This window comes from Coregonus clupeaformis, chromosome 30 (assembly GCF_020615455.1).
Source record: "Coregonus clupeaformis isolate EN_2021a chromosome 30, ASM2061545v1, whole genome shotgun sequence".
Classification (NCBI taxonomy): Eukaryota; Metazoa; Chordata; class Actinopteri; order Salmoniformes; family Salmonidae; genus Coregonus; species Coregonus clupeaformis.
Genome location: NC_059221.1, coordinates 21,207,581 through 21,226,457, shown reverse-complemented (window position 1 = coordinate 21,226,457; position 18,877 = coordinate 21,207,581). Strand labels below are relative to the sequence as shown.

Below are 18,877 nucleotides of genomic sequence, written 5' to 3'. Positions count from 1 at the left end.
CACCTGCATCCCATCAGCAATCTGCACACCTGGTCCTGATCATCACCCCTTCTTAGGCTCTGGCCCAACATCCAGTTCCTGCCGGATCGCTAGCCATGAACAGTATGTTTGTCAGCGTATCAGCCTTTGAGTTCTAGCGTTAGTTTTGTTGTTTTGCACCTTGTTGATTTGCTGTGTACTCACCTCCGTTTTGTTCTGTCTGCAGTCTCTCACCCGGAACCTTCACCCAACCTCTGCCGATGGTCGGGCGGCTGCCGAGCCAGTACCGGACCAACCACTGCACCCTCAACAACCCATCCACGCCACCCGCTCTGTTCCCTGGATTATTCAGCTTCACTCGGACTCTATAAATAAACACTCACCTTTGTCTCACGTACCGTGTCCTGGTCTGCTTCTGGGTTCTGGCTTAGTTAACCGTGACAGGTACTGTATATTTAGGGCACAGAGCTTCAGTGTCTTTTCGTTGTATCTATTGTAGTAGAGAATTTGAAAACCTGCTGTAGATAATAGTTTTCCCCCTGAGTGAACTTTCCCCTATTATGTACTCCTCATAGTGATGATCTCTTGATTGTGCTAAGGAACAGAACACCTCAAGGCTTTACTGTAAGTACTGGGAGTGGCTAAGTAGAAGTATCTCCTTCAACTCCCGCGCATTTTCTCTCCCCCCCATCTCCTCTCATGCAGTTCCAAAGAGGACTCCCTGGCTTACCAGCTTCACTTGGAACTTGATGAGCAGCTGCATTACCTGCAACTGAAGCATTTACAGTATATTGGCCATTCTTCCTTGGTGGATGCTGACCTTTCTGCTCTTGAGGAGACCTGTCTGTCTGTTACAGACCAGTAGAGAGGTGAGTACAAAGACATATCCTGCTGTCTACTATCTGACACCATTCTGCTGTCTGCCATGTGGGTCATGAAATGTACAGTACTTTCACTTTTGAATGTAGCAATAGTAACAACCTTAAAAGTAAGGTTCAAAGTAAAAGTACTTAAAAGTAAGTAAGATTAAAAGTAAGATTACATTTATACTGTAAACTTAGTGTTGAGATTAACTCAAGTAATTCTTTATTTTACATTCAATTTGGCTATAAGTACTGAGATGACCTTCAATCAAACATGCAATGGGAAAAATCATGCATAATTTAATCGAAATAACAGTGTCATTCATCTTCATGGCGTGTTAACCAAAATGCAGTTTTAATTGAATACCAGCCATAGCCGGGGCGGCAGGTAGCTTTGTGGTTAAGAGCGTTGTGCCAGAAACCGAAAGGTCGCTGGTTCTAATCCCCGAGCCGACTAGGTGAAAAATCTGTCGATGTGCCCTTGAGCAAGGCACTTAACCCTAATTGCTCCTGTAAGTCACTCTGGATAAGAGCGTCTGCTAAATGACTTAAATGTAAATAGTCGTAGGCCTTTCCTGCAGTCAAATGACCAAATCTCCCTCTATTGGCCTCATGGGTGAAATGTTATTATTAGTTTTCATAATTTCATAATTAATCAACATTATTTCAAACAACCCGCCGAAAATCTGGTGTTTGTATGTCAAACGGTTTTGTTATATTCTTATATTTCAGTCTTCTGTGATGTATATAAAGTGTAATATTGGGATGCAAACTCAAAATTGAAGACATTTTAACTCTATATCTGACATGGTACAGGTGTCTTCTTCTTTTTAAGCCCATAATCATGTGTGTGAGATGTATACCTTTGTTTCAAAGTAGATTTGTTTAAGACTACCAAGAAACACTTTGTGTGACCCTGATTTAGCCCACTGCAGTACAATTAAGAAATACAGTGGTGATGTCAGTCAAATTTCAGAAGGATAATTTACAATTGTAAAATACTACAAGGACATAATGTACTGGACCTGAACAGTGAAATATTTCTGTTATGGTTATGGAAGGCTTATGGCTACTTTTCCCATCTATAGCACTATTTTCAGTCAATGGAAACTGTCATCTTTTTGTGTTGGCGGTAGCTGTGACCTTCTTCCTTTCAAGCCTTTCTTGGAGAAAGACGTGTCATGGTAGATGTAGGTGTTGGTTGGGGGTGTGCATTCCAAACTCATATCTAACTGACTTAGTTTGAACTTTATTAACAAACCAGAACATAGACAGAATAGACATGGTCAAACCCCCTTTGAACAACTAGTGGCCTACATTTTGGATGTCTTTTACTACACATCTTTCTATGAGTGTAAACATTAGGCTTAATGAGAGTGGGGATTCTCCCAAGCAGAACCCAATGATTGTTTGACAATTTTATATTTATTCAGTTCAACACTGCCTGTCTCTGTCTATGTAGACCTAACTGGTTGTCACACCCTGGCTCTGGGGACTCTATATGTTGAGCCAGGGTGTGTAGATTCTATGTATTCTAGTTCTGTTTTGTAGGTCTATGTGTTCTATTTCTATGTTGGCCAGTGTGGTTCTCAATCAGAGGCAACGAGTGTCAGCTGTGGCTGGTTGTCTCTGATTGGGAACCATATTTAAACAGTCTGTTTTCCATTCGTGTTTGTGGGATCTTGTTCCGTTTTGGTTTGTTGCCGTGTCGGTTGTGTTATACCGAGGACGTCACGTTTTCGTTTTGTTGTTTTGTTCGTGCATTCATTAAATAAATAATTATGTTTGCAACTAACGCTGCGCATTGGTCTACTCACTACGACGTTCGTGACACTGGTGTCCATCTGTGTTCAAGCACATGATAAAATGTTAGCGTTTGGAATGTTTACAGTCTTAAAGCAGAATCACATGCAGGTAACCTTAAAAAAATGCACTTATCGCCTAAGCTAATTAAGGCGCTGTGGCCTTGAATCGAGCAGGATGCAACTCCCTCGCTGATCCCGTCTACCCAGTACCACCCAGGTTTTGTTTCAGAATAGCTCAAATGGAAATGTTAAATAGCCACCCCTAACTACTAACTTTGATAGTATTACTATGGAGATATGGAGATGGCTACCCATTATTAGACTGTACTGTTAACTTCCTGGTTGTTTCATAGTTTGGGACCAGAAATATGAAAAACATACAGTAAATGTTTTGCTCACGTCCATCAAGTTAAACATGATCTATTTGAATGTAGACATACCACTACATTCCATTCACAACCAGACTGTAACTCAACATTATCTGACCGACAGGTTTAACAAAGGGTTAAAGAGGGGAGGTGTGTTATCTCTCTCTCTCTCTCTCTCTCTCTCTCTCTCTCTCTCTCTCTCTCTCTCTCTCTCTCTCTCTCTCTCTCTCTCTCTCTCTCTCTCTCTCTCTCAAGTATGTCCTAAGCTCTCTCTCTGTCTCCCTTCCTCAGCCCAAGGAGCTTTAGAGAGGGAATAAAGTCCTCAGTGGATATCAACAACACAGACAGTGGTGGATTCGAAAAGGATATCCATCCTATGGTAAAAGGAAACAGAAGTTCCCCTCCACTATCTGGGTAAGTAGCTGTGTGAGTTGTAGTGTGTTGTAGTAGTGTGTGAGCTGTTGAAACAAGGCAAGGGTAACTGTCAATAGAGGCGGTTTTGCATCAGACAAGGGCCATGTGGTGGAAGTCTGAAGCACAGCACTGCTACTGTGGTGGACTGGGAGGCTCATGACACACTGATGGTCTGTTCTACTCAGGTCTATGACATAAAGGCTTAGTAAACTGATAGTATCAGCCATTGTTTTATCAACCTTTCACTTAGACTATATGCTGTATTGTCATATTTTGGCAATAGCTATTTAGAGGAATAGGTTATGAGCTATGTTTGTAAGTTAAAGCAACTTTGTTTCAGATGTGGTTATTTTATAGTCCTTGGGCGAGTTCAACCCAATGAAGGGTGGAGGCATGCTGTCTTTCCTGATCAAAACTCCTCTAAAACAGAACTGGTAGCAAACCAACTGGTAGCAATCCAGTTCTGTCTAGTTATTCTCATTCACAAAACGATGCAAAGCATACCGTATATAACCCATAGTAAACTCACTGTTGCCTTTTCAAATGAGAGTGTTGTATAGCTCATTATTAACAGTAACGACAACAAGCTGAATGACAATGGCGAACCACCCAAAATCTTGATGCTAATATTACAAATTGACTAAAAGCCAAAGAGAAACTCTAAGGTAAGTAAATTACAGACAGACAATTGATTTTAAGTGCCCATTCCCTTAGGTTAGACACTAGAGACCAATCCAGCGCCTTGTTTGTTATGTTATTGGTTGGTCATTGTGGTTCCTGAGTAGTGAAACATTTGGCTTTAGGAAGCTATTTTGATTTGGACCACCATTTGGGGGAAGGTTTTCCCTGAAGCTATGAAACCAGGCTCATGGGGCTGTCTTTTCACATGCAGCCTTGATTATTGCCTTCCTGATAGATTACTACTGTTGAACCACAGCCAGTAATGTGCTCTGTTTCTGGTGAATAGGAATTTTTCAACGATTAGTAAGGAGTATAGAAAGGCAAATGAGATTCATGTGAAGTGCCTTAGCAGTCAGTCCCTATGGGTTTGCTGTCAGAGGGCAGCTTGACCCTCAGAGAGAGCCGAGAGTTGATAGTTTAGGTGCTGCGTCTCAAATGGCACCCTATTCACTACATTGTGCACTACTTTTACCAAAGCTATATGGGCTCTGGTCAAACGTAGTGCACTACAGGGAATACAGTCCCATTTGGGATGGAACTCAGACACAGTGGCAGTGAGACTAGGGAGTGTGAACTGTGAACACAGAAACTACTCTCCATGTTTGCTTTGTGTTGCCCAGAGAATATTAGCACAACATTAAGTCCTTAGACAACATTTGTTATTTAAAGCCTTTCCTGGCACATAAGATTTAAATAGCTTTACATTTCCCCCCATGCTTCAACAGTATTTCCCTTTATCTTGTCAATGGGTTTTAAATATTGTGGACACGCATTGGTTAATAAAGAAAATGTGTTTGGTTGTCCTAGGTCAACAGTCTGAGAGTAGCCCTTCATGCAGCCTTGATTACATTTCTGGATAAAAAGTATCTTAAATGGTCATCCAGAGCACAAAGCTGTATTATAGGGCAGAAAATAAGGTTATCCAGATTAAGCTCAAATCAATTAACACAGATAATGTTTAGCCTTTTCTCAAGTCTTTTTAATATACAATTGTTCATTGTGTTCTCAGTCCAGCGTTTCTCTCCGAACCCAGTGGCTTTCCTTTACCTAGTCATGTGAAGCCTAGTGACTGCATCCATGGTCAGGAGAGTTTAGGCTAACTCCAGTGTCATCATGACTTTATTAAAGTCATTAGGTCTGTCCTGAGGTCAGCTGTTATATTCATCTCATTACACCAGTACCATGCTTTCCACATTACATCTCTGCTTTCCACAACAGACTTTCTGTCTGGACAACCCAACAACGTCTTGTTTATTCTAAGAGCCAAATATAGACTGTCAGACAGTTATCCTCCAGGAGTATGTTTAACAAAGTCTAGTCCTACTATCTTATTTAGCTTTTAAAGAACACATAGTGTTTAACATTACTTTTATTAGAATTAGGCTAGTGATTGATAGCACCATGTGTAATCATCAGCATCAGTATAATGTCTTTAGAACCCTCTTCAGACACATCAGTTATATTTATTTCCATAGGTTGCATTTGAGACTTGGCTTAGTCCACAGGATCATCATCCCCAGCACAGCCATTGATGTAGGGAGAAGTATGGAGCTCCAAAAGATGAACGGGCAACATAGCAGGGACCTTGGTCCAGATAAGCTCAATTTAGAAGATGGGTAAGTCTCTTGCTACACCAGATACCCTAACACTGAACACAAAATTGCATCAACAGGCTACCTGTCTGCATTTCATTACTCACAGCAATGCTAATGGACGGGTAATGAACATATGATTTTGCTATCCCTTAATCTTTGTATACGTGAGCTTTCTTGTTTCTAAATGTGTTTATTTTCTCTCTAGGTTTGATGGACTGGAGTTCATAGCAGAGCGGGATGAGTTCCTGCCAGGGAAGAGCCCAGGAATAAAAGCACCTCAGTTCACTGATGTGAGTGCTCAGCCTTAGTTCAAAGGTCAAACGTGGGAGCATGGGAAATCAGTCTCTTGTTACTAGAGTAATTACATTGTTACTACACAGGTATAAGAGCAAATGTAAACTAAAACTAGATGTTCTACAGCCGATTCTGTGTGTGTGATTCTTTCCTTTCTTTCCGGGCCATAGTTTGAGGGGAAGACGTCATTTGGAATGTCCATCTTTAATCTCAGCAATGCCATCATGGGTAGTGGAATTCTGGGACTAGCGTACGCAATGTCAAACACCGGAATCGTCCTCTTCCTGTAAGTTACCATGCCAACACAACACACGTCGCACTAGTCCTCCTTCTTTGGCAATATCACTGTGTTTCCTTAAGGCTTGATGTCACAGCCCTACCATGACCTCAGATCAGACAGATCTGAGCTGAACGATGTGTGTGTGTCTGGGTCCAGGCTATATACCCAATAGGGTTAAAGAATGACACTGGTTATTTTTATAGTGTCATTACACTGGGATGACACTATGATGAATACACTTTCCAGGCCATACCAGACCCAGTGTTCGCCAGCAGATCCATCAAGGGAAACGTTTGTTTGTTTTACAAGAAAACAGTAGGGCTATTGTGGGTGTGACTTTCTGGCTGTGTGTGTGTGTACATTATTGAGAAGTCTGTTGAGTGTATAACCTGTTCACTTACTGGTATAAACACTTGACTCTACTAGTCACATGCTTGTTAGATGGGTGGAGCCAAGGGTGCACACACAAGGGGTGATCGAGGGATACGGTTTAGCCTGATCTGTGTTGTGCGTCCGTGTCACCGTTTGTGTGTGTTCACGGTCGCTGCCTGTGTCTGAGTATGTGGGCTGGCCTATCAGTGTGTGTATATTAGTGCTCATACACACAATGCTCTCCTAAATCAGATTTGTGGTTATAAATAGCTTGTAGTGATAAGATCAGATCCACGGTAGGTCTGCCTGGATCAGTCCTGTGTGTCCATTGGACTGGCAGGCCAGTGAGCTGCATCACAAACAAATCACACTTGTGATGGTCATTCATATAACCTAGGCGTACTGTAGTAGTACAACAGCGAGAGAAATTGGGTCAGCGGCAGAGTTACTGAGTCATTAGCCTTAACTTCAGCCGTTAAGCTGTCTAGAACCGCGAGACTACTGAGGCATTGATGAGGCCGTGCCAAATGTAGTACTGATATGTTGATTTAGCTAGTTAGACTAATTACAGATCTTTACCCTGTTACGAGATCAGGGTTCTGATTGATGTGTGTGTTTGTTTTCAGTATCCTGTTGCTATGCATCGCCATTTTGTCAGCCTATTCCATCCACCTCCTCCTGAGAAGTGCAGGAGTTGTAGGTAAGATGCTGGTATTTCACCAAGATACCTATCTCTTTATTGAAACCAAGAACATTTGTAGTATAGCCTACCATTACTTAATATGTCCAAGGAACTACAGTACGTGGCTAAAGGATGTAATGGTTCGCCTGAAAGCAACAACCACAGAGACAATATTAACATGCATGTGTATGTGTTATTTCAGGCATCCGTGCCTATGAGCAGCTAGGGCACCGTGCCTTTGGACAACCAGGCAAAGTGTTGGCTGGCTCTATCATCACCATGCACAACATTGGAGGTACAGTATATTATGTGACCGTCAGGCCATGATTGGCCTATGTTATTATATGTAAGCCTCATGTACAGTACCAGTCAAAAGTTTGGACACACCTACTAATTCCAGAGTTTTTCTTTATTTTTACTATTTTCTACATTGTAGAATAATAGTGAAGACATCCAAACTATGAAATAACACATATGGAATCATGTAGTAACCAAAAAAGTGTTAAACAAATCAAAATATATTTTATATTTGAGATTCTTCAAATAGCCACCCTTTGTCTTGATGACAGCTTTGCACACTCTTGGCATTCTCTCAACCAGCTTCACCTGGAATGCTTTTCCAACAGTCTTGAAGGAGGTCTCGCATATGCTGAGCACTTGTTGGCTGCTTTTCCTTCACTCTGCGGTCCGACTCATCCCAAACCATCTCAATTGGGTTGAGGTTGGTGGGATTTTGGAGGCCAGGTCATCTGATGCAGCACTCCATCACTCTCCTTCTTGGTAAAATAGCCCTTACACAGCCTGGAGGTGTGTTGGGTCATTCTCCTGTTGAAAAACAAATGATAGTCCCACTAAGCCCAAACCAGATGGGATGGCGTATCACTGCAGAATGCTGTGGTAGCCATGCTGGTTAAGTGTGCCTTGAATTCTAAATAAACCACAGACAGTGTCACCAGCAAAGCACCCCCACACCATAACACCTCCTCCTCCCTGCTTTACGGTGGGAAATACACATGCGGAGATCATCTGTTCACCCACAGTGCGTCTCACAAAGACAAGGCGGTTGGAACCAAAAATCTCACATTTGGACTCATCAGACCAAAGGACATATTTCCACCAGTCTGATGTCCATTGCTCATGTTTCTTGGCCCAAGCAAGTCTCTTCTTCTTATTGGTGTCCTTTAGTAGTGGTTTCTTTGCAGCAATTCGACCATGAAGGCCTGATTCACACAGTCTCCTCTGAACAGTTGATGTTGAGATGTGTCTGTTACTTGAACTCTGTGAAGCATTTATTTAGGCTGCAATTTCTGAGGCTGGTAACTCTAATGAACTTGTCCTCTGCAGCAGAGGTAACTCTGGGTCTTCCATTCCTGTGGCGGTCCTCATGAGAGCCAGTTTCATCATAGCGCTTGATGGTTTTTGCGACTGCACTTGAAGAAACGTTCAACGTTCTTGAAATGTTCCGTATTGACTGACCTTCATGTCTTAAAGTAATGATGGACTGTCATTTCTCTTTGCTTATTTGAGCTGTTCTTGCCATAATATGGACTTGGTCTTTTACCAAATAGGGCTATCTTCTGTATACCACCCCTACCTTGTCACAACACAACTGATTGGCTCAAACACATTAAGAAGGAAAGAAATTCCACAAATTAACTTTTAAGAAGGCACACCTGTTAATTGAAATGGATTCCAGGTGACTACCTCATGAAGCTGGTTGAGAGAATGCCAAGAGTGTGCAAAGCTGTCATCAAGGCAAAGCATTTGTTTAAGACTTTTCTGGTTACTACATGATTCTATATGTGTTATTTTATAGTTTTGATGTCTTCACTATTATTGTCAATGCAAAAAAAAAAATATTAATAAAGAAAAACCCTGGAATGAGTAGGTGTGTCCAAACTTTTGACTGGTACTGTATGTACTCACTTAAGTGCAAGTACAAGTGTCATTGAAAATGCTTCCGTCATACTGTGTGTGTGTAAACGCGTTTTGTTTTCCATTTCCCATAGCGATGTCCAGCTACCTCTTCATTGTAAAGTCTGAGCTCCCGTTGGTCATGCAGGCCTTTCTGGGCCTGACGGAAAATACTGGGTAAGTGTTTCTAGAGGGCAGTTGTTATTGTTATTTCATAATGTAGGCTATAAAACAGGTCCTTTTTAGTGTTATTTGATAGATTGCTATGAAAGTTGACCTGTTCTATGTTGTCTAATGTACCTGCTGTCTGTCAGAGAGTGGTACTTAGATGGAAAGTACCTGATCATCACCGTAAGCGTCATCATCATCTTACCACTCTCACTCATGCGACATCTTGGTATGTTTCCTCTATCACTAATTTCTCTCGTCTCCATTTTTCATATTTCATACTTTTTGTAACATAATGTAATGATAATGATACATGCACAGAGTAACATGACATGGCTCTATTTAACACAGTGTGTTCTTGTCATTACTTCACAGGGTACCTGGGCTACACCAGTGGCTTCTCTCTCTGCTGTATGGTTTTCTTCCTTATCTCCGTGAGTCTTCTTTGTCTTCAACCTTCAAACCAATCTCCCAACCAACTCAACAATACATAGCCTGGTCCCAGATCTGTTTGTGCTGTCTTGCCAACTCCCATGGTTGTAATGGTCAATACAGTGCTTGCTTGACTAAACAGTCAGTTGGTCCCTCCCACTAGGTGATCTATAAGAAGTTCAACATCCCGTGTCCACTGGAGAAGATAACCAGTCATGATAACCACTCATTCGTCTCCCCAGCGTACGGCACCTCTGATGTGGACTTCTGTGAACCAAAGTTCTTCACCATCAACATGCAGGTCAGAGAGGAAGACAAGTTATACAGTCAGATATTATATTTAAAATTAAATAAGATAATGGTATACTGTATGGAGTTAAGGATTTGTTGTGGCAATATACAGTATGTGTTTATTATACTCCAATGAGCTGCAAGCTCTGTTTGTAGTTTTTAACCATTTAATTCGTGGTCTGTTTTGTTTTCAGACAGCATATACCATCCCCATCCTGGCTTTCGCTTTTGTCTGCCATCCTGAGGTGCTTCCCATCTACACAGAGCTACGAGAGTAAGTCATGACTTGACTCAATTCAGATTAGAGATGCAACACATATCTGCATGGTTCACACACATACAGTTACTGCCAAATTCAGCTACTAATCTATCTCTGTCTGTCCACTTTGACCTTAGCGCCACCAAGAAACGCATGCAGACAGTTGCCAACATCTCCATTCTGGCCATGTTCGTCATGTACGGGCTAACCGCTATCTTCGGTTACCTCACCTTCTTTGGTAAGACACTGCTCCTGAAGCAATGAGAATTTTGAAGTACTTGTTCAGACTGTTCACTCATTTTGTTACCATGTTGCAACCGTATTGAGAAGTCAGGAATTGGAGAACTGGTAAATGAACGTATCTTTATGGTTATGACCTTTTTAAGGCATCTGTGTCTAGAAGTATAACCACCATTCTCTGTTCCTCTGTGTTTCAGGTGGAGTAGAGACAGTGCTCCTTCATACATACATTAAAGTGAACCCTTTAGACACCCTGATCCTGTGTGTGCGTATGGCTGTGCTGGTGGCTGTTACTCTTACTGTCCCTGTGGTACTCTTTCCGGTGAGACTCAAATCTGTCATGCAGCCCTGAACAGTATGAGTGCGTGCTAGCCTTTTGTTTATGTATTCTCATATTGTCTTGAAGGGCCCAGTAATGTTACAAGAATTCATCTTTATGACAAAATAAGCACTTAAGTTACTGCAGTATGAGCATGAGGATAATTAAGCTCTAGACCCCTCAAGACCCTCCTTCTAGGTCGCTAATTGGCTAACAGGTTTCAAGAACGTATTTGACCTGCTTCTCCTGAGACATAGTCTGCATCCCAAATGGACACAGCCACGGTGTGTGATGCAAGCCTGGTGACACCTCTCTGTCCCTCCTCCCCCCTCTGCAGATCCGCAGGGCCCTGCTGCAGCTGCTGTTCCCTGAGAAGCCCTTCCACTGGGCTCACCACATCTCCATCGCCGTGTGTCTCCTCATCATCGTCAACCTACTGGTCATCTTCGTGCCCACCATTCGAGACATCTTCGGCGTCATTGGTAAGTGTGCAGAGAGACGGAGACATGTAAAATGACTGGTTGTGGTTTCAGTGCAAACCTAGTTTAGATTCAGGGACTATTGTTATCCAAAGTGGAAACTAAAATGAGTACTACTTTAATGGCCTCTAATAGTTTTGTTCTTATTGAAAATATTCACCTTCGACCTCTCCCCTCCCTCCTCCTCTTCACCCCTACATTCCTCACTCCCTCCTTTCGTCCACCTGTTCCCCCTTCCCACCCTAGGGGCGACCTCTGCACCCAGCCTAATCTTCATCCTCCCGGGAATCTTCTACATCAGGATTGTTCCTGAAGAAACAGAGCCTTTAAAATCCATACCAAAGATGATGGTAAAACCTCAATCTGTTGTCTCATCTTGTTTAGCAATGTAGCAGTAAATAGTCTTCAGTAATTACAGTCAAGCTTATTAATCAATGTCTGAGAATTTGCTCTCATCCCTCTCTTTTTGCCTCCCTTTCTCTCTCTCTGCAGGCTGCCTGTTTTGCTGCGTTAGGCTTCGTCTTCATGGTGATGAGTATGTCATTCATCATCATTGGTTGGGTGTCCGGAGAGTCTCGGAGCGGAGGCGGGCACTAGCAACAGACCACAATAAACAGTAATACCAGCAAAATGCCAACCAAAGCTCTCCCAAACATCAAATTCCCCACGACGTGCCCATTATTTAACCATAGCCAAATGAGAGGGCCTCGGCTGGACATGGAAAATAATATATCATTAAAATTCCCCCACAAGATGGCATTACGTTCCATGTGGTGGTAGGTCATGTATGGGGTGGGAAACACAGAACCAGCAACACAAAGCAACAGCTCTGAGGTGACAAACATTATGGTTTGCTTTCAGTATGTTGTTTCGAGGCACTAATAAAGTTGTCGCAGAGACAACAGGTTCTGAGGGTAATGATAGTATTTATGTTATAAGTGTACCAATGAATGGCTTCATCATTGCCAAAGTCATCATTACCCTCCTTATCTACCTCCCTTGAATTTTCAATGAGATATTTTTACACATGAAGAAAAAAAAAGAAATTAAATGGATCTATTATTCTGGCATGTTGCAGATTTTTTTCTCTTTATGGGAAGTTTTTATTTTCAAATAAGATTGTACAGTTATGTAATTTTCTCTAAGATTGTCATTTATTCATCAAGGAATGTGTGTTATTTTTAATCAAATCAAATCCAGAATTTGTGCAGTGTTTTGCCCTATGCCCATACACATTGCTAGGTGTATTGACTCTAGAGTATCCTAAGGTTTGATCATTCCTGTTAGTTTTTTCCATGGTACCAAGCTCATGTTAGCATAACACAGTCAGACATTTTCCTATAAGTGCAGCTATCAGCCGTGATAATGCCAGAAGGGATAACCCTCCCAATTCTTCATGACTGATTAATTTAAAAACTTTTATGTGAACTGTATTTATACTATATCCAGTAACTTGAAATGGATATTTAAAACTTTTATATTGTTTTTATCTGTCATGTGGTACATACCAAAAAATATATCAAATTTACTCTGTCAAGTCATCATGGAATGCACATGAATAGGCATGGAGAGGGCTGTTGGTGTGATCATACAAACAAATGCACACTCAACACAAACTCAATTCTGACCTCAGCGTCGCTAGTCAGTCAGAGAGCAGAAGTAGCATGATCTCATCTGCTATCTTTAGACTTGGCTTTTCTGAGTAAGTCTGAGAGAAACTCCGAATAGGGGAGTCCTCTATAAGATGGGGTCAATTTAACTATGGACCGACATTTTTAAGAGAACATTGAGTCTGTGTTTTTTTCTTTGGTCTTTTAAAAATGTAGTTGTTTGTTATTTGTCCAATAAAAGTTTCATGTAATGAAATGTTTTGAATCTGGTTTGTTCTCTTTTCTATTATCGATCACATTGAAATGTGTGGTCTAAGTAGAGGAAACTGAGTGCAGTTTGGGGAATTGTGTGTAGAGTTTTGAAAAAAAGGAGACATAGTTTTGAAAACGTGTGTAAGCAGTTGGAAAAAACGGTAAAAGAGACTTCATAGTCAGACCATGAAATAGAAGTAACACCATTCAATCATGATCAGCATTATGAGCAAGATAAAAGGGAGGGGAAACTGTAATTGTCAATTTCCTGCTTTGAGTCTTGGTGTGCATATAACACATTGTAGAAGGCAGAAGAGAAACCACCTGCGTCATCTCAACTTGTTACTGACTAACAGTCACTGTTTGAGGAAGAGGACAGACTGGCACATCAATGATCAGCTCCTCTTTGGTACTAAGTGGATATTCTGAGAGGGAACCATGAGTCGGGGATCTAAGTCTAAAGGAGTTCAGGGGTACAGTCCCAGCTCTCTGCTGAGCCCACAGGAGAATGAGAGGCTGGAGGACCTCCTGGGGAGGAGGTGTGCTGTAAGTCCTTCCTGGGAATCAAGGAGGGAGGGGATGATTGGTATATCTGGTTGATGTTTGGTATGTAGGAAGTTATCTGGTTGGATGATTGGTACTAGGAAACTGGTTGGTTGGTGTTTGGATGGTTGGTATGTAGGAAACAATATGACTGGTGTTTGATTGTTTGGTATGTAGGAGAGTCTTTGGTTGGTGTTTGGGTGTCTGGTATAGGAAACTATATGGTTAGCGTGTTACTGCAGGTTGGTGTGGGGTTATGAGGGCACTTTAAAGGCACGGAAACACCGGTAGCGTTCGCCAGCCGAGAGTGCTTAGCTGAGAGAATATGTAGCACCTATAACTACAGGTTGTTCTGGTATATCTGTGAATTCTAATCTTTAATCAATTTCCCTGTTTGTCAATTTCCCACGGGGCCGTGGCCCAAAACGTTTTTTACAACTTCTGTGTATACAGCAAGATATGATTGGGCAATCTTTTGGTCGCCAGTAGTTCAGCCTCATCATTATTGTTTCACTTTTTCTTGTTCAGGGACTGAATGAACCACTCGTTCTGTGGCCTGCTATGTTTAATATAGTGCATTGGCAATGGCATTTAATGTAATATGGATATTTGGTAACTTTAAAAGTAATCAATGTTAGAAATTCAAACAATTAACTGACATTTTGCATGTACACCAAGAGTATCTACGCAATGACTTTAAAACAGACATGAGTTTGTGACAGGAAATGCTGGTGTAAACCACTTCCTCTGGGAACAGAATTAGAGGCAGCAGTTAAACTCAGTCACATATGAGTATGTGCAGTCTGCTTTTTTTTGACATACCAACTTCCTGGTTTCTGAGGTAGTCCTAAGCCTGCAGTGGTATCTGATAATTCTAACAAAACACAAGATCTAAAAAGTCCTACTACAGAAAATGTGATGACATTAATGGGGCAGGTCTTTGCTATGACAACTACCCAATAATTTTCCAAACCACAACAGAGTACCAAGCAGCAGCTTGTAAGCACTTATCACAGGTAACTTGGCTCTGTACAGTCGACTCCTGATAAATGCAATGATTTGCGATTGTCCTAAATGTTTGCTCTTAACCTGAGCACAGCCTATCTAGAGTAAGGAAAATAATGTACAGTCAGTATTTGAGTTTGCACTTTTCCGATGTGCACTTATCAGGAGCCAACATATAAACTGATTCCATACCCTGTGTGTGTGTGTGTGTGTGTGTGTGTGTGTGTGTGTGTGTGTGTGTGTGTGTGTGTGTGTGTGTGTGTGTGTGTGTGTGTGTGTGTGTGTGTGTGTGTGTGTGTGTGTGTGTGTGTGTGTAGTCCCTGGCCACGGCTGTAGTGCAGCTGTTTATGGCCCTGCCACATAGTCCCACCTGCTGGAGCCTGCAGCACACTGGGGTGGCCTGCTTCGTCAAGGACAACGTTCGCCGCTCCTACTTCATTCGCCTCTTCGATGTCAAGGTAACAGGAATATGTAACGTCAGCTATAATGATGGAGAATATCAATCAATCATATTTATTTATAAAGCCATTTTTACCTTAGCAGTTGTCACAAAGTGTGTATAGCAACCCAGTCTAGATAAGGATCCTTTGTTGATCCACTGTTGAGTTTACCATGAGCTGAGAGCCTGAAGGTTCAGTTGAAATATCGGCCACTGTCAGTTTATGCTACAGTTATGCTAACAGTTGTTTTCTCCCAGAAAGGACAGCTGACCTGGGATCAGGAGCTCTATAACCAAATGGTCTACCACTGCCCCCGACCCTTCTTCCACGCATTTGCTGCAGATGTAAGCAAACATGTATATGCCCTGGATACTCATGATGATGGCTTGACTGTAAATCCAAAGTTGAGTGATTGTCCATTTTTATTTCTCATTCTCCAAATGTATGCCAAGATATGTCATAGTTCACTCCAATACAATGCAGGACTGCCAAGTGGGGCTGAACTTTGTGAATGAACAAGAGGCTGAAACGTTCCTAAATGCAGTGGAAGACAAGATAAACCAGAGAAACCGTCAAGGTCAGGTCATTGTTGTAGGATCCAGGACAGAAACATTGTGTTGAGTTATTTGGTAGTCAATTAAACTCTGTTTGTTGTGAGCTGTGGTTGTTGTTTGTCATATTTGAACTAATATATCTCTGATACTGGAAAATATAACAGATATTATAAGATGCGGTTCCATAGAGGGTAGCTGTGGCTTTTCAAAGGAAAAGGTTGTGGTGGAGATGAGAAGACATTACCTAAACTGGCATCCTCTGGTTTCCTGTTCCCTCCTTTTTTCCTTCTCATAGTCTCAGAGAAGAAACAGCGCCCCCTGCTTTCCAATGGTAAGACTGAGCTACGAATACTATGGACATTTTGATGCACTTGTCTGAAGTAATCACAAAATAAACCTTTTCCTTTTCTTATTCTGTGTGTTTTACTTACAGACAGAGGGGGGCTGCCTCCACCCCCTGGTAAAGGTGAGTATCCCTTATCCCTTTGGACGTGTTATACCTCAGGCACCATAACTAACTGACCCAATATGTAAACATGCAATGTGTTTCATACATGTACACGTCAATTGTAATCCAGGACCTGGGAGTCCCACTTCTCCCTCCATGGCAACCATAGACATCCAGGCCTCACGCTACCACTCCGTCACACCTGTGCCCGCCCCTGCCTTTGTCAGTAAGGGAAAGAAGGACAAGAAAAAGGACAAGAAGAAGGGCAGTAAACTCTCCAAAGCAGACATTGGAGCGCCCAGTGGGTTCACGTGAGTGGATACTAAGCACAAACATATAAGCAGGCAGTTAAATAAAGCCTTCATAAGCTATCAAGATACATGTAATTACATGACACTGTCCTCAATTTGTTTAATTTACAAACCAAGATAGAATCCAAGCTTGCCACTCATACCTTTCTAAGGTACTCACTCAGGTGTATGTTCCACTCCCTCTCTCCTCCCCTCCTCAGACACGTCAGTCATGTGGGCTGGGATCCCAACAACCTGGACCCTGACCTGAAGAAGCTGTTGTCCTGTGCTGGGATCAGTGAGGCTGAGCTGAAGGACGAGGAGACCTCCCAACTCATTCAACAAGTCATCGAGAACTCAGGCGGCATGGAGGCAGTCAAAAAGGCCATGAACACTGGTGAGTGTCATTCTGAGTGTCTGCCTACTGGTCTAGAGTTACCAACTTCATCACTTTTTATAACTAACTGTAAATCAATCCGTTTTTGTAATCCAATAAATTGGCATTTTTTCAACCCATGGCATATAGATCCTGGGCCTCCTCACCCTCCGCCTGGTAGGCTGGGTCCTCTACCCCCCGTACCAGGCAGCTGTTCCCCCTCTCCTGCCCCCCCTCCTCCACGGGGGGGTCGCTCCGGCCCCCTGCCCCCTCCCCCAGGACAGCCAGAACGAGGCCCGCCCCCCTCCCATCTCCCTCCATCACGTGAAGCCCTGCCACCTCCACCCCCGCCAAGCGGCCGAGGCGGACTCCCACCCCCTCCACCCTCTGTGTCCTATACTTCTCCTCCCCCTCCCCCTCCCCCTGGCTACCAGCACTCCATGCCAGCGCCTCCTCCACCTCCTCCCCCGCCTCCCCCAGCCCAGAGGTCTGGAGACTTCCCTCCTCCTCCACTCCCCTGGAAAGGTCCCCCACCACCTGCTCCTGCATCTACAGGAGGAGGGGGCGGATGTGAAGGAGGTGAAATAGGAGCTCTGCTGGACCAGATCCGCCTGGGGAGGAAGCTCAAAAACGTAAACTAAACTTTGTTGTTCAAATACAGAAATTGTCTTTGTCAATGAGAGTGAAGTCTATATATTTCAGTTTACATGATCATTGACCTTTGACCTTTGTGTGTCCCAGGTCCCAGACAGTCCTGAGCCACCTCCGCCTGCCGAGACAGACTCAGAGGGCATCGTAGGAGCTCTGATGATGGTCATGCAGAAGAGGAGTAAAGTAATCCACTCCTCTGGTAAACACCTTCTCATCCTAATCTCTCATTCATTCATTTATTATATTCCATCTACAAATGTGTAAATTAAACCAAATGCATTGTGATTCGTCCTCATGAATCTAGAATTACAAATCTGCATAACAGACATAACTCTCTTCTGTTTCAGATGAAGGTGAAGAAGGAGGGTATGATGATGAAGATGATGATGAATGGGAAGACTGATGAGTGCATTCCTTACTGTATTATTTTCCACTCTGTAACCATGGACTCCACAGTCTGGTTTATCTGGTTCATCTCTTTTGTGTTGGTGTTTTAGTATCAGTTGCTGACTGGAAGGTGACTCATGTAGATGTACACCTGAAGAATGCTACAGATAAGGATGATGTGAAAGTCCCAAATGTGAGAGAAATCAACAGAACGTAGGACAGAGAAAGATTTGATGGGATCACATATCTTTATATTTATCGTTTGAACATTTCCAGTGTAGGACTTATGCTGAATATGTACAACACATTACAGTATATTGCTCAATATTATTAGAAAAGATGGTGAGGTCTTCTTCACAAAGTCTTCTTTATACCCGTTCCCATTAAAAGTGACAATTTGATATCGCTGGAATGTAGTATTATAATATAATACAAAGATTATGCACACACATGATGTAGATATTATCTGTTTTGTGGAAAGATCCCTCATTTCCCTCTCAATCCAACACCATCAACGCTCAAAAGAATTTAAAGAATACTGTATAGCTATAAGTCCTCAAACAAACATAGGTCACAAAGGTGTTAGAGAGAACAAGAGAGTCACCACAATTACAATATCACATATGGTATTAGTAGACAAATACATACAGACATGCACAGTGGATTGCGAAAGGATTCACCCCCCTTGGCATTTTTCCTATTTTGTTGCCTTACAACCTGGAATTAAAATTTATTTTTGGGGGGTTGTATCATTTGATTTACACAACATGCCTACCACTTTGAAGATGCAAATATTTTTTATTGTGAAACAAACAAGAAATAAGACAAAAAAACAGAAAACTTGAGCGTGCATAACTATTCACCCCCCCAAAGTCAATACTTTGTA

General features: G+C 42.3%; 2 protein-coding genes across 2 annotated transcripts; both read left to right on the top strand.

The window, feature by feature from the left end:
* The first annotated feature begins 380 nt into the window (after positions 1 to 380).
* LOC121545660 (sodium-coupled neutral amino acid transporter 5-like) lies at positions 381 to 13,301 on the top strand. The gene is made up of 18 exons (XM_041856398.2): positions 381 to 423; positions 685 to 848; positions 3,307 to 3,429; positions 5,586 to 5,726; positions 5,911 to 5,995; positions 6,170 to 6,285; positions 7,278 to 7,351; positions 7,536 to 7,628; positions 9,343 to 9,424; positions 9,562 to 9,644; positions 9,791 to 9,849; positions 10,011 to 10,148; positions 10,333 to 10,412; positions 10,535 to 10,635; positions 10,835 to 10,959; positions 11,294 to 11,438; positions 11,682 to 11,785; positions 11,928 to 13,301. The coding sequence occupies exons 3-18, from the start codon at positions 3,392 to 3,394 to the stop codon at positions 12,030 to 12,032; spliced, it is 1,569 nt and encodes a 522-aa protein (XP_041712332.1). The 5' UTR covers positions 381 to 423; positions 685 to 848; positions 3,307 to 3,391; the 3' UTR covers positions 12,033 to 13,301.
* A 318-nt stretch (positions 13,302 to 13,619) lies between these two features.
* On the top strand, positions 13,620 to 18,392 carry LOC121546691 (wiskott-Aldrich syndrome protein). The gene is made up of 11 exons (XM_041857921.1): positions 13,620 to 13,843; positions 15,163 to 15,303; positions 15,543 to 15,629; positions 15,769 to 15,862; positions 16,135 to 16,170; positions 16,273 to 16,305; positions 16,418 to 16,598; positions 16,799 to 16,974; positions 17,104 to 17,585; positions 17,695 to 17,803; positions 17,952 to 18,392. The coding sequence occupies exons 1-11, from the start codon at positions 13,736 to 13,738 to the stop codon at positions 18,005 to 18,007; spliced, it is 1,503 nt and encodes a 500-aa protein (XP_041713855.1). The 5' UTR covers positions 13,620 to 13,735; the 3' UTR covers positions 18,008 to 18,392.
* The last annotated feature ends 485 nt before the right edge of the window (positions 18,393 to 18,877 follow it).